Source organism: Motacilla alba, chromosome 11, assembly GCF_015832195.1.
Source record: "Motacilla alba alba isolate MOTALB_02 chromosome 11, Motacilla_alba_V1.0_pri, whole genome shotgun sequence".
NCBI lineage: Eukaryota > Metazoa > Chordata > Aves > Passeriformes > Motacillidae > Motacilla > Motacilla alba.
The window spans coordinates 14,016,161-14,031,421 of record NC_052026.1 but is presented as its reverse complement, the minus strand read 5'-3'; the positions used below and the strand labels follow the sequence as shown (position 1 = coordinate 14,031,421).

The 15,261-nt window shown below is 43.8% G+C and overlaps 1 protein-coding gene across 11 annotated transcripts in view; it reads left to right on the top strand.

Moving 5' to 3' along the window:
* CTCF (CCCTC-binding factor) overlaps positions 1-15,261 on the top strand; it is a 34,860-nt gene that overhangs the window by 15,632 nt on the left and 3,967 nt on the right. For 7 of the 11 annotated variants that reach the window (XM_038147721.1, XM_038147719.1, XM_038147710.1 and 4 more), the window contains 8 exons: positions 5,568-6,360; positions 6,991-7,161; positions 7,789-7,922; positions 9,221-9,341; positions 10,117-10,266; positions 11,585-11,745; positions 12,153-12,335; positions 12,739-12,874. In XM_038147721.1, coding sequence (XP_038003649.1) covers positions 5,580-6,360; positions 6,991-7,161; positions 7,789-7,922; positions 9,221-9,341; positions 10,117-10,266; positions 11,585-11,745; positions 12,153-12,335; positions 12,739-12,874 — 1,837 coding nt within the window. In that variant the 5' untranslated portion in view covers positions 5,568-5,579. Of the gene's footprint in view, positions 1-3,085; positions 3,338-5,567; positions 6,361-6,990; positions 7,162-7,788; positions 7,923-9,220; positions 9,342-10,116; positions 10,267-11,584; positions 11,746-12,152; positions 12,336-12,738; positions 12,875-15,261 lie in introns of all 11 variants that reach the window. The other 4 variants (XM_038147720.1, XM_038147714.1, XM_038147715.1 and 1 more) reach the window with 3 other exon arrangements.

The following is a 15,261-nucleotide window of genomic DNA, read 5'->3' as shown; positions in this document are numbered from 1 at the left end:
TCTGCTGGAGGAAGTGGAAAGGCTGCCTACCTGTTAAACTGCCTTATCTTGGGCTGAGCTTAGCTGGGAGACTTTTCAGGGAAAAGATATGACTGTTCCATGGTGGGAAGGAGAATGGCCAAGCACTCCTGCAGTTAATCTACATCTGCTCATGCCCTAAAATACTTACACAGACATGTGTGGACTGCAGGCAGGGGAAAAAAAAGTCTGTTGTCTCTAAACCCTGTTGGATATGTATTTTTTTTTTTCAATCTTGCTTTAAGTGGCATATACAGTGCATAACTGCTGACTCCTAGTTGAAGTTTTTGTTTATTCCTTTATTCAGCTTTCAAAGGGATTCTTGGGCAATGCAGGAGAAACATAAGTCTCCCGTTTTTAACATTAGGCTTTATTTCCACTCCCATGTAATTTTTAATAAGTAGCTAATTTACAAGTGTCAAAGCCATGTCAGTTTTTGAGTGAGATCTGTATGTAGATTGACTTGAATTCAAGGCCTGAATATACTGCAAGGTAATAGGGTTGTTTGCACAAATGTAGCTCCTGATATTTTTCATTATTTTATCAACATCAAAAATTTACTGACAGCATTTGGCTTCATTGTTTCTATTGGAATTTTAATTTTTTTTCTCAAGTTAAGTGTGTATTACAGCATTAAATGTGTAACATTTAATGTGTGACACTTTTCAATTGCCTTAGTCTCCCAGCAATTTTTATTGAGACTGTGCCTTGTTTGGCAAAAGTACATTTTTTGTGTAATTTGGTACGTGAAACTTGATGCAGTTCAGGGTTCCTTAATTTTGACATGCCTGAGAGACAGACAAATGCTTCTTTGATAATGGCTTTATTATAAATAACACCAGTAAAAAAATATAGGCACTGGCACTAACCATCCCTGTGTCTGGGTTTGTACTTTCTGCATTGACAATGACAGCAAGTTGTTTTTAATGCTTCTACAATTCCCTTCAGTACCTAAAGGGGCTTCAAGAGAGCTGGAGAGGGACTTTGGACAAGGGCATTCAGTGACAGGACAAGGGGGAATGGCTTCCCACGGACACGGGGCACGGTTAGATTGGGTATTGGGAAGAAAGTGAGCGTATCTGGGCTGAGACTCTCCTGTGCTGTAGTCAGCAGGACAGCTGCCACTAAATTACTTTCTCTCAAGCAACCTTTTGCTTCCTGTCATTGCAATGACGTGTCAGTTCTATGAAAGGCACAGCACTTTGTATTTCTGCTTGTTCCAGCTTTTTAGATGGGCTGTCCGTGAGCTGTTTGAGCAAGCTTAGGTCTGTTGTTTGGATGTCCCAGCTCCTTACCTGGCTAATTGGATTGTGACAGTGCACTGAGCTGTTTGGTGTCACAGTGTCTCTCAGTAGAGCCTGCTGGGTGAGCCCATGTGTAAGGACTGGCTTGAGCTATTAGTGGGAATTGTGCTTTCAGATCTTTGATTTCTTTTTTGGTCATTCTCCTTATTGTGGAATATTTTCTCTTTTGCTTTTATTTCAGTCTTGATTTACTGCATCTTTTAACTTGCTGCTTTGTTTTCCTTTTTAGATTCAGTCATTGTGGAACCGAGCTGTTGGTGTAAGGTAGCAGTTACTGGTAGGAAGAGAGCTGGAGACAAAAGCCAGAAATAAAAAGTTGAGAGAAACTCTGCAGTTTTTATTCCTGGTGTTCTGCTATAATGGTCTTAGTCGTAGCAAATGGCACATGTCCTCCAATAAATACAAAACTTGTCTGTGAGACTCACTTTATGAGAAAGGAGAATTAGGGTCAAGAAAAAAAATTATGTAAAAAGTAGCAAATTGTTCAAGACAGAGTGATTGAGAAGTGGCATGGACAGCCAGTGCAAAGCTCGCTGCAGCAGACATGGAGTCTTTACAGAGAGTTTATTTAGTAGGAAAGCACCCATACATTTTCCTCTCAAGTTTAGGGTACATCCTGTGTCCCCACCCCGCAGTTGAAGAATTTTGACATTTGTAAATCCACACTTCTTCAGAGGAAATCTCAGCAGTTTCCTGAGATTTTTGAACTGTCCAAAGCATCAAGTGAGATGGCCGCTGTATATTTCTGTAATTTTATATGTTGTTATTGTGACATTTAGTATATTGTGACATTTCTCCTGTGGCAAGAGTTTGGTTTAGAACCAGACATTTTCAGATGCACTAACTTTGATGGAAAGGAGTATAGTGGATACTTTGGAATAGGCAGGAGTAAATGCTGATCCACGTGCTGAGTGTTGGAGGCCAGGGAATCTGGGTCAGAATGCAGCAGCAGGCAGGGACAGTGGAAGTGGCAGTGTCAGGATGCAGCGTGTACTGGGATAGTGGAAGGGGCAGGCAGGGATAGAGAGGTGACATAGAGGTGGCAGGGTCAGGATGCAGTGGTGGGCAGGGGACAGTGAAAGTGGTGGGCAGGGATGGAGGGGACATGGTGGTGGCAGGGTCGGGGTGCAGTGGCAGGTGGGGATGGAGGTGGAAGGGTTGGGGTGCAGTGGCAGGTGGGGATGGAGGTGACACGGCGGTGGCAGGGTCGCGGTGCAGTGGCAGGCAGGGATGGCGGTGACACGGTGGTGGCGGGGTCGGGGTGCAGTGGCAGGCAGGGATGGCGGTGGCAGGGTCGGGGTGCAGTGGCAGGCAGGGATGGCGGTGACACGGCGGTGGCAGGCAGGGATGGAGGTGACACGGCGGTGGCAGGGTCGGGGTGCAGTGGCAGGCGGGGATGGAGGTGACACGGCGGTGGCAGGGTCGGGGTGCAGTGGCAGGCGGGGATGGAGGTGACACGGCGGTGGCAGGGTCGGGGTGCAGTGGCAGGCGGGGATGGAGGTGACACGGCGGTGGCAGGGTCGGGGTGCAGTGGCAGGCGGGGATGGAGGTGACACGGCGGTGGCAGGCAGGGATGGAGGCGGCGGCCCGGCCCCGGTGCAGTGCCGCGTCTCGCCGCTCGGGGGCAGCCGTGCCCCGCCGTGTGACCCCGATAGCCGCGCGGCAGGGAACGGGGTGAGAGGTGACAGGGGGACAGGGGCAGTGGCGGGGTCTGAGGTTCTTTACCGGACGGCTGTAAGAATCCATCCATTCCTTTCACACAGGTACACCCCTCACTGTGACTGTCTTTAACCTGGGTCTTGCTGCAGGCATTTCCTTGGTCTCCCTGTACACCTGCATTCCTAGGCTGGCAGCTTCCTGACGGTGTGAGCCAAAGTCTCCATGAATGCCAGTGTCCTGTTCCTTGGCAGACATCGGATTTTCTGCTTTACCAGTCAGAAGTGGTGCCTTTCTACTACTCCACTGTAGCATCATAGAGGACCCTGGTGAATTTTGGCCTGTTGGCTTGCTTTCAGGTGACTTAGCAACGTTGTTACCAACTGATACTGACAGTGAATGTGAAGGTCCTTGTGAGGGCCCCTCCTCTGCTCAGAGCTGCCTGTGCTTGTATCAAGGCTGCAAACCTCTGCTCGGCACCAAAGTTGCATTAGCTTGGCAGATGGACTTTTGCCATTTTTTCCCTCCATCTTATATATTTTAGTGTTACTTCCTTGCCCATTTACCACATTTTTATGTGTTGTTGAGCTATGCCCTTCCTTTTTTTGTTCAGACACTTTTGGTCACCTGGAAAGTCTTCTCTTCTCTCTGCAAATACTTAAGATAATTGTAAAACACTTTTGCAGTTGCTGTAGGCCAAAGACCTGCTCTGTTCTGATTGCCTGCTGTCTGGTGTTAAGTGCTTACATCATCTCGTGTACTTCAGCTGTTTGTCCATATGGATTTGCTCCGACTTGAAAAGCTGACGGGTGGTGAAGGAAAGGAGAGGCGGGATCCCTGCAGGGAGTGCGCATGAAGCCATATGTCGGTATTCCTGGGGATCTGGTGCCCTCTGGAGACTGTGGCTGCCCACAACATCACGAGTGTCAAGACACCACGCTAATTAATGTCCCTTGTCTGGGCAGGCTGAAGAACAAGATGAGCTGTATTGTTTTTACAGCAGAAGTGGATGATACTAGAAGAAGCACTACAGCAAAAGCAAGAACTTTCTAAAAATCATAGCAACTACATGTCTTATAATTCTTAAAGCTGATGTAGACTTTAGCTGTGCTTCATGTTTATGTCTTGTGTATAATCAAAATTGAGTACACAAGATTAAATGTAGATATTTGAAAATAGTATGGGGATTTTAGAGTGTTGAGTTAGCAAGGGAGATTAAATATTTATATTAATTCACTTAGCTGGTCTGAGAGGCCAGTCAGTCTAATGGGAAAATACAGAAGTCTCTTAGCAAATCTGGAACTAGATTCAGGAATTTTTCACAGGCTTAGTAAGGAAGCTGGCTTTTTATCACTTTCTTCTTACCAAAAATTGACCTTGGTACCTTTTTAATGCTTAATGAGGGGTATAAGAAATGGTATCCTGATGCAGGGAAGGTGTTTGGCATGGTTAGGGACCTCCTTTTATTTTTATGAAGTAAACCATCTGGAACAGACTGACTTACAAAATGCTCCTTTACTATAATCTTATTCCTTTCATTTGGGAATAAGACAGCTGCAAAATGATAATTTATTTTAGCTCTTATTACTCTTGAAACAACCTTCTTGCATGATGAGAATACAGGAGTTTAATGTTTTTCTGCAACTGCAGTGAAGAACACTGGGTGATCTGAGGAGGTGCAAAATCTCAGTGTTATGTTTACGTGCAGCTACTGTCAGAGTTATAGCTCAGGTCCACCAAAATGCTGAACTTCTGTGGTGTTGTTTGTTTGTGACTGTATGGATGGATTTAACACGGGTGTCATGAGATCCTTAGAGTCCAACCAGCTCAGAGTCCACATCATTTACACTAAAATAAGATTTTACCTGAGCTGTGTCTCCTGCTATGGCTCATTCAGCCGAGGAGGGAGTGCACAGTGCATCTTGAGATCTACTCAGGGCCAGCAGTGCCAGAGGTGGGAGCAGGAATTGAGCTCCAGGCTGGTGACAAGAGACATATTTGCCTAACTCCTGTATGTCCTTATGTTGCTCAGAGGAGTTTAGGCATGAAGTAATAGTAGTTTGGTATTAAATAAGTGCAGTTTATGTTCTTGTGCTTAATTCTTGGTGTCTTTTCCTGGAAAAGTTCTGCAGTTCTCAAATGTAACACTTTCTTTAAGGTTAGCTTTTTGTATTTAACAGTGTGGTAGCTTTGTACCTTTAAAATTTATAGCCAGAGACTGCCTCTGATACTGCTAAGTTAAGTGAAATGATTAAACAAGCTCAGTAAGGAATAATACTGCTGTGCATCTTGCTCGTGGGATTTGTGGTCTTTGAGAAATGGGAACATGTGTATCACTTAATCTCTCTTCCTTGCTTTCCTTCCTTTCCAAGAAGCTGATACAGTTGTCTCACTGCAGGCAGCATTGTGTGATTGCCTTGGTTTGCAGTGTGATGGGCTTGTGCAGAACTACAGCTCTCAGCTCCTGTTTTCTGAATATGATTGGGATGAGTTGGGTGTTTCCAGCTGGGTGAATTGTCCTTCTGTGGGGTTTGTGCAGTTGTTAAATACATTGGATGGTGTGCAGCATTCATTCTCTCGTTTTTACAGCAGGAAGGTGAAATGGAAGGTGAGGCAGTCGACGCTATTGTGGAGGAATCAGAAACTTTCATTAAGGGAAAAGAGAGGAAAACCTATCAAAGACGCCGTGAAGGTGGGCAAGAGGATGATGCTTGTCATATACCACCAAACCAAGCAGATGGGAGTGAAGTGGTGCAGGATGTCAGCAGTGGAGTGCAGATGGTGATGATGGATCAGCTGGATCCAACTCTTCTTCAGATGAAGACCGAAGTAATGGAAGGTGCAGTGCCTCAAGAAACTGAGGCTACTGTGGATGACACACAGATCATAACGCTTCAGGTTGTTAACATGGAAGAGCAGCCTATAAACCTTGGTGAGCTTCAGCTGGTCCAAGTACCTGTACCAGTGACTGTACCTGTTGCCACCACGTCTGTGGAAGAACTGCAGGGAGCTTATGAAAATGAGGTTTCCAAAGGAGGCCTGCAGGAGGGGGAGCCCATGATCTGTCACACCCTCCCTTTACCAGAAGGCTTCCAAGTTGTGAAAGTGGGTGCAAACGGTGAGGTGGAGACCCTGGAACAAGGTGAACTTCAGCCACAGGAAGACCCCAATTGGCAAAAAGATCCAGACTATCAGCCACCAGCCAAAAAAACAAAGAAAAACAAAAAGAGTAAGCTTCGCTACACTGAGGAAGGCAAAGATGTGGATGTCTCTGTATATGACTTTGAAGAGGAGCAGCAGGAGGGTTTGTTGTCTGAGGTTAATGCAGAAAAGGTGGTGGGCAATATGAAGCCACCAAAACCAACAAAAATTAAAAAGAAAGGTAAGTTCCCCATCTGCAAATGGATTTTGAAAATGCTTTTGTTGTGGTGATTGCAGTGTGACTGAGGCGAATGAATATGTGCAAGTGGGAGGAGAGCAGACATGCCCAATGCTGCTTGCTCACAATGTAATAATGCCCAACTGCGGTGTTTCTTGGGCACGCCTCCCTTCTCCTCTCTACAGGCTGACAGGGAGATCATTTTCCACAAGTATGATACTGTGGAATTAATATTCTCATACAACTGTGACTGAAAAGATTGTTCTCTTTGCTGTACTCTACATGTAACAGTTTGTGTGCATGTTTTACATCAGGAGCCAATGGTATCATTAATTCTGTGGGCTTTTTCATAACCAATTGCTGGGTAAGGTAGATGGTGCAAAACACAGTAATAAGTGTGTTTAATTTTTGTTCAAACTGTAAGTTAAGGAACCCTTTTTAGAGTGCAGAAGGAACATTAAGTGCTGGCATACCATTGAAAATTGAATCCAAACCAGCCACAGGCAATGCAGTTGGATTTAGTGGTGCATGGTGGTTCCTTGCAGTACTTACACCCCCAAGAATCTTTCCTCTTATATTACACAGTAGACCACAGTACTGTCAAAGACTAAAGATGGTTTCCTTCATGACCAGGTGTAAAGAAGACATTCCAGTGTGAGCTGTGCAGTTACACTTGTCCACGTCGTTCCAACCTGGACCGCCACATGAAAAGCCACACCGATGAAAGACCACACAAGTGCCATCTCTGTGGCAGGGCTTTCCGGACAGTCACATTGCTGAGGAACCACCTCAACACTCACACAGGTACTCTTGGATTTGCATGCATTGTGTTTGTAGGGTCTGCTCTGCCATCAGAGCAAGGTTGAAGGTAGACCTTTCTTGTTTTCCTACTTTCTCTTACGGAATGAGGTAAAAAAGAGGAAATGGCATAGTTGTTATCTGCCTGCCCAGGTCAGGTGCAGAGCTTATCCTGTTCACAGGTACAAAATTGATCCTGGGCTTGATCTCAAGTTACCTGAAGTTACAGAAATGTTCTCTTTGCTTTGAGTATTAGTACTCATGTTTTCAGCTTGTTGTGCCTTATTGCCAAACAAGAATCTAATTTATAATCCCTCATTTTCTTGGCTTACTGAACTTAGGTCTAACTAGCTGGTTTCTAATGTGTAAACAACTAAGTGGTACAAAAATAAAGGAGTCTATTTCCTCACTGAAAAGATATTAATTCTCTAAGATCTTAAATCTATTAGTTATTTATACAAAACCTCTGACGTTTGTGCATTCTGTTGCTCTAATTTAATCTTTCAGAACATGAAAGCAGTATTGCTAATTAACTTCAAAAACAAAAAATAAAAAAAATCCCACAACGAATGCAGCCCTGTATTTTCTTTTGTCACTAAATCTCTGTGTCACTGTCTTGCTGCACACCATTAGGTACTCGCCCTCACAAGTGCCCAGACTGCGACATGGCCTTTGTGACCAGTGGAGAGTTGGTTCGGCATCGCCGCTACAAACACACCCACGAGAAACCATTCAAATGTTCCATGTGTGACTATGCCAGTGTGGAGGTATGGGACTTGTTACACTGCTGGCTGCTTCCTTGTGCACTTCAAAGCTTGTTCACCATCTGTTACAAACTCTGTTCTTAGACATTTCCTCTTTGACCATTTGGTTGAAAGGCTCAGAGAAAAAAAAATATAAATCAGAGCTGCTCTTGGAAGCAAATGGTGGGGTTTCCTCAGTGAATCAGAAAGCAGTTTGAGATCACTTAGAGAAATTCTAGGTGATACCCATTTCCTCTTTGGAGACAATAGTTGTCACAGTTTCTTAAATTATTTGTCCTTCAAGCTGATTGCAGGAATTGTAATGTGCTTTGTGTTGAAGGAGACAGACATTTCCTGCTGCATGGGATGTCCTTTCAGTCCACAGTGCTCTCCCATTTTAGAAACATGCATTCTGCACTTCATCTGTTTATGGCATGAAGGTGTCTGGAGCTAAAACTAATGAGCCTTTGTCTCAGTATTGATGAAAAGCAGCTTTGCTAATGTTAGATGATAGCTTAATTTTCCTGAGCAGATTAGACATTCTTGAATGCCTTCCCTCCATGCAGTGTTGTTAGATATTTTATAGGACAGCTTTTATACTGTGAAAGGAAATTTGAGCCAGATGATGAGCTACATAAATTTAAAAAAATGGGATGTCTGCAGTGGAAGAAGGCTACAGTGGGAGAGCTTGTGTAGGGGCTTCAAGGTTTTTTTTTTTCAGCCCACGCTATGCCTGCAGTGCTGTCACTTCAGGTCCTGTGGTTTGAGTGCTGAATAAGTTATGTTGCAGAGGTTTTCATAGTATAAATTAGGAAAGAATAACCAAGTTGGTCCTTATGAGGTCATGCTGCTTTTTGTAGGCATAAGTTGGTGATTAAGCAGCATGATCAGGCTGGAGTAGAAAATGCCATACTGTTGGTGTTCTTGCTTTGAGCTAGGTTTGTACCTTCTAAATAAAAGCAGGAGGAGAAAAGAATTCAGCTTCCCCACACCACTTCCCTGTCTCTCTCCAGGATATTTTATAATTTTAGGGTGTCTTCAGATGCTGAGATGGTCAGTAACAGTAAGGTGAGCACAGAGTCTAAAGGCTTCATTGAGTGTGGGAACAAGCATCAGGCAAGACTGGGAGTGAAGCTGGGAGGCGAGGTAGAGTGGGCAGGAGTGAGTGGCTGTGTGCAGTGGGAAAATGGCACTGAAATGTGCTTGCTTGGTTTTGTGCCTAAGGAAATATAAACTGCCTTAAACTCTTGACTGGTTTCTTGTGCTTTTGGCAATCTGGCCTGCTCACCTGTGCTAACTTCAGTCTTGCCCTTGGCTTCCAGGTTAGCAAATTGAAACGCCACATCCGCTCGCACACCGGGGAGCGCCCGTTCCAGTGCAGCCTGTGCAGCTATGCCAGCAGAGACACCTACAAACTCAAGAGGCACATGAGGACCCACTCCGGTACTGCTGCCATGGTCTCTTAGTGTCAGGGTGCTGAGGCTGCAGTGTCTGCTGACACACAGCAAACAAATACTATTGTGTACTTTAATATTAAACCTTTATAAAGTGTGTAGCTGAAGAGAATGCACCGTGTTTTGTCAGCACTTGTAAATTTAAAACCAGGTTAAATTACTTCACTGAGAAATGAGCTTGGTGGATTCTGATTTCTAGTTTGACTGTGAGGTGATAAAATGCAGGCACCTCTAGTATGAACAGAAGAATCTTCTTCTGTTTGCAGTGTTCCAGCTGAAGAGTAGAGCCATTTGCAGTTTCATGCTTCAGTGCATTTTTAAAAGCATCTCATGCATGTTAGTTCATAAAGATGCTAATTTTTTCTTCAATATAAATAGGGATGATTTTAGCACAGAATGTTACTGCAGTGCCAAATTAATCACATTGCTAAAATTGAAGGGGAGAAATATGCCCTTTTATGTATACATGAACATTCAGAACCTCCACCCCAAAAAATCTGATGTCACTTGCTCTCTTCTGGCAGCATGTAGGTCTTGCCTGTATTTCTCAGAGTAAGAATAATTTAACTTCCTTAAGGATTGAATTTTAGTTTTTTGTGGAAAAACACTTAGTGGAGCTTTAACTTGCAGAGAAAGATGTTATTGCCCACTTCGTAGAATTGCAATTTCTGTTGTCTAGCTTTTGGAAGATTGTTTGGGGCTTCTTGGTGAGATTTCTTTTTAATAAAAGTACTTGTTCTATTTTTTTCTTTTTGCTTCTGAAGGAGAGAAGCCATATGAATGTTACATCTGCCATGCTCGCTTCACTCAGAGCGGTACCATGAAGATGCACATTTTGCAGAAGCACACGGAGAACGTGGCCAAATTCCACTGTCCTCACTGTGATACTGTTATAGCAAGAAAGAGTGACCTGGGTACGTGTCTCCCAAACATGGCCATTTGCTGAAGATGGTACAAAACTTTCCAGAATTAGAGTTCACATAACCCAACTGCTGTCTCTTAACCCAAAACCCAGTCTGGTAACTGCATATGAAGCACAGCTTCAAATATGGGGCTGGTAACACACACCTTTAGCTGACTGTAGCTGCTGCAAGATAGAACAATTTTCAGTTTTTTCTCATAGTTTGATTTTTTCTTTTCCAAGCACACAAGGTAAGTTACTGTTTGCCCATAGATGCAAGGCATTTATTGAACTTGGACTGAGATTTCAACAGCATAAAGATTGGGATCTGAAAAGCAAGAAGATCACTTGGCTTAACCTCCTGCACACTGGAGGCCATTAAGTTTCATGCAGAGATATTTTCATCAAGTTAAAAGGTTTGAATTAGAGCAAATATTTAACTTCCCAGGATTTGGAGCTGTGTGCTCAAAAAAGCCCTGAGTCCTTGCAGCAGGACATTGCTGATCTGGTGAGCAGTCCCCAGTGTGATTCCAGCAGGCAAGCTCTTATGTTTCTAGAAGGTGACAAACAATATCGTGCCCAGAGCAGCTGAGGGAAGGAAGGAGCCACGATTTGGCAGAACTTTCTGTCTTTAAACAAAATTGTCACCCAAGTAATGGGAAGGCAGGCTCCCTTCCAGTAAAGACAAGTGCTACAGTGAGAGGCAGTTTGAGAGGAAGGCAGTCAGTTGATGTCAGAAGCAAACAAGCTGATTTACAACAGAGGAAAACTGATGTTAGCTATGAAGAATTTTTCTTCTAATAATGCTTTAATCTACCCTAAGCTACCTCGTGCAGCTGTGGTATGCTCTTAGTTGGAGGATTTTAAAGAAGTGACTAAAACCTTTTGGGGATTATCTGCTGGTATCCCTGTTGCCTTCTAGTCCTGTCACTCTGACTTCTAATCCTGCAGAAAATCCTGTTTCCCCCCACTGAATTACCTGGCTTCTGGCTGTATCCAGGCAATTTGAGTTAGTCTTAAACATAACAGTCCACGAGACACTTTAGTTTGACAGTCACGTGTCATCGAATTCAAGCATCCTGAATCAGCACAGATTGCAGCTAATAACCAAATCTGGAATCCTGTGGAAAATCCTAATGGAGTTTTTCTGAAAGCTCTTTATATCTAGAAATGGTTCTAGTTGGTTTTACTTGCGAGTCCTTCAGGTTTTTAGTTGAATCCTAAATTCCACTGTTTTGGCTGAGCTTGGGAGGATCACTCAGGGACCGTGGGCTCATCTTTCATGCTTGGAAAGCCATGGTGGTGAAAGCTCTTGTTTCTTTCTGCTGTAGGTGTCCACTTGAGGAAGCAGCATTCCTACATTGAGCAGGGCAAGAAGTGTCGCTACTGTGACGCTGTGTTCCATGAGAGGTATGCCCTCATCCAGCATCAAAAGTCCCACAAGAATGAGAAGCGCTTCAAGTGTGACCAGTGTGATTATGCCTGCAGACAGGTAAGCTGGGGGCACTGGCACCCCTTTGGGGTGTTAGGACAGGAGCTGAAAGTACGGGATGGAAATCTTAGCTTTTAGGTTTGACCAGCTGTCAAGATCAAATTAGCTGTCTAAGTTTTTTGAAGGGTGTGAAGGAGACTACAAGTGGCCTTTTCTTGGTGTGATTCTGTTCTGTAGACAATAACTTTCTAATTCATAACCTTGATGTACCCCTTGACCAAAGAATAAGAGTCCATATAGGATGGGAATAGCTATGACTGAATATGCCATCAATCAAGATGTTCTTTGCATTGCTGTGGAGTAATTCTTTTCCTGCTATTAACCGTAACATTTTGGCCTCGTTTTAGCTGAAAATTCACTTTTCTGTATCCATTTACACGAGTTTCCCTTTTCCCTGTCCGTGCCAGGAGCGGCACATGGTCATGCACAAACGGACCCACACTGGAGAAAAGCCTTATGCCTGTAGCCATTGTGATAAAACCTTCCGCCAGAAGCAGCTCCTCGACATGCACTTCAAGAGATACCACGACCCCAACTTTGTCCCTGCTGCCTTTGTCTGCTCCAAGTGTGGCAAAACATTCACTCGCAGGGTAAGGGAATGTGCTTTGAACTGGGGAGGGTTGGGGTGGAATGAGGTTTTTTTAGCCAAGGGGAGGGAAATGTTTACCCAAAAGGAAAGATGGATGAGGTAAAGGGTAAATATAAATCTTTTAATAGAGCCCTTCTCTTTGAGAGGGAAAGAGAGGAGAAAGAATGGAGAATTGGTACCAACAAACATTAGCGTTCCCATCATGAGCAATGTGGAAATGCAACTTCATTCATAAAGTTAATGAATGTACCCGTTTCCCCTAAAGAATCTCTCTTTAAAAAAAAAAAGAAAAATAAAAGACTTAGTTACCAGAAATGTGTTTGAAAATACAGAGGCAGAATGTCTGATCTTGAATTCAATGCATGTTTTAACTTTCCTTGTGTTTTTGATCTTTCACTGAGTAGAACACAATGGCCAGACATGCTGATAACTGCTCTGGCCTAGATGGTGGGGAAGGAGAGAATGGAGGAGAGACAAAGAAAGGCAAACGTGGCCGAAAGAGAAAGATGCGTTCTAAGAAAGAAGATTCTTCTGATAGTGGTAAGAACAGCTCAGTACCTTCTGAGTTACGGGTCTGTGATTCACTGTGTGTGTTAGCTGCTGGTTTGCCAGTTCTGCAGGTTTCTTCTGGCACTTGAAAGAGTCTTGTCTGGTTGGCAAACACAGAACATGGTGATACATGGCCAAGTACAGAGAGATGTACTGCCTGTGAGGGATAATATGGATCCTGCTGTCCCAGGCCTGTTCCAAGATAGTTTAAAAATCACTTTCTGACACCCCTTGTGTCAGCTGTGCCATTCCTGCCCTGCCTGTTTGGGAAACTCCCTGGTAATTTTTTTCAGAGTCCCAGAAGAGGCTGCGTGGTTCTGCAGTGCATTGCTGTGAAATGTTACTTGATCATTCTTCAGCATTACTGGGTGGCATGTCCAGACAATTCCACCACTGAGTAGTCTGGCTACTTCTGTGGAGAAAGGCTGGCAACATCCAAGGGAGTGATGGAGATTAATACTGTATATGAAGGAAAAACTCAGTCCTACTCCTGTCTCCTGGTAGAGGAAAAACTTCATCATGTCTTCAACAGGAAGAGCCAAGTAGAGTGTCAAGACCAACCAGTTCAAAGATGATTTTGCAGGAGTGTTGCTGATTAGTCTTTTATCTGGAGTGCTTTATATAATTAATCAAGGGGTGTAGGTTGGGAGAACAGGGATATTTCTGGCTAGACAACGCATATCTGAAAATCTCACATGGCAAACAAGTTTTAGGATGAGTATGATAAAATGATTTGCAAACCTTGATTCAAGAATTATAGAAATTGATGCTTAAACTCATGTTTGTATAGATATTTAGAAAAATGTATTAGGTGAACTAAGCACATGTAATTGTGCATTTAAAACATGAAAAGGTAATGGAGGCAGGGTAAAATAACTGATGGAAGGCAATTCAAAATGTGGCATTCTGGAGTATTGCATTCTTAGTATCTGATTTGAAATCTTCCTGTGAGTTCAGCCTGTTCTGAAAACTCGCATTTTATTTAGTTTGTTTGGTCTGAGTTTAAAACAGTTTTTTGTAGGGGAAGCTCGTCAAAAGTCAGGCTTTTTAATGAGCTGATGATATGCAGTGAATGATGCCAGGCTCTGTGCTGAGGGAATCCCTTCAGCCTCAGTGGAAGTGGCAAGTGTGAGTGACCTCAGAAGTCATTTGATAGATATGAAGAATTGACTAGTGAGAACTGAGTAGCTGTAAAAAAGATGTGCTAATCACCTGCTTGAGGAATTGCATTATTCACCTTTGTGTCTGGAGATCTGCAGTTTCATGAGGTTTGGCAACTACTAAATACCTAAAAATTACAAGCAAAGCTGGGATGAAATAGACCTATTTGTGTTTATGGGAGGGGGGGAAAGACCAAATATTGAATTGTAGTTTTGTCTCCTGGCTGCCCAGCATTAGACAGAATGTTAATTGATGGACATTGAGTTGAGGGGAGAATGTCAAGAACCTCTGAAAAGGTGGGACCTGAGAAATCCACTAAATAAGTTCCTCAGGGGGGTAATCCCTTGAGTGATTGTCAAATCATGCAGCATGTACATGCCCCAGTGGGGTTTGGGGTTTTTTCCTTTAGTCAGATAAATGAAGTATCCTTGTGGCCTGTGTATTCTTGATTGAAGCTACTCCTGTAGTGATCAGCATTACAAACTGAAGGGCAATCTTTTTGCTGTCAAAACAATATTATCCTGTTTGACATCTCTCACTGTTTTTTTGTCTGCTCTGGGTTTGCCCAGAGCATTCTGAACGTGTCAATGGTCCTCATCTATTAGGTTTAAGGAGTGTTGTGAAGAATGAAGTGTAGAGCTTGAGGGGTAGGAGACTTGCTCTTGGGTGCCTGTTGGGGTTCCTCCTGTTTCACAGAGATCCTGGAATGGCTGCTACAGCAATTTACGTGGGATCTACCTCTTTTATCCTCTTGCCCTTCTATTTCTCCCACATCTCTTCTTGAAATCACCTCATTCCCTCCCCTAAACATCCTGCAAATAGTCCTTAGTGATCCAAAATGGCCTTCCTCCTGCATCCCCTTGTGTCCCAGCCAGGAATTCCCCAACACCCTATAGTACCAAAGGTGATCTCAAGAGCTGCTTCCCATGACTCATCAGGATGAGTTTCACACCTAGTGGCTCTCCTAGGAGTGTCCTGGACAAGAAGTTTGTTCCTCAGAAGTTGTGAATTTGGCCTCCACCTTCCACTGTGCAATGCTGTGCTCCTCTGTGTTGTGCAGGTGGGACTTGGATGGGCTGTTGGACCCTCTGATGGGCTTGGGAGTAGCTCAGCCATGCATTATTTGGTCTCCCTTGTGCTGTTGTCTCTGAGCTCCTTTGTGCATGTGCAGAGTAGCTTTTACCACATAATCTAGCATAATTTGATTACCTTTTGCT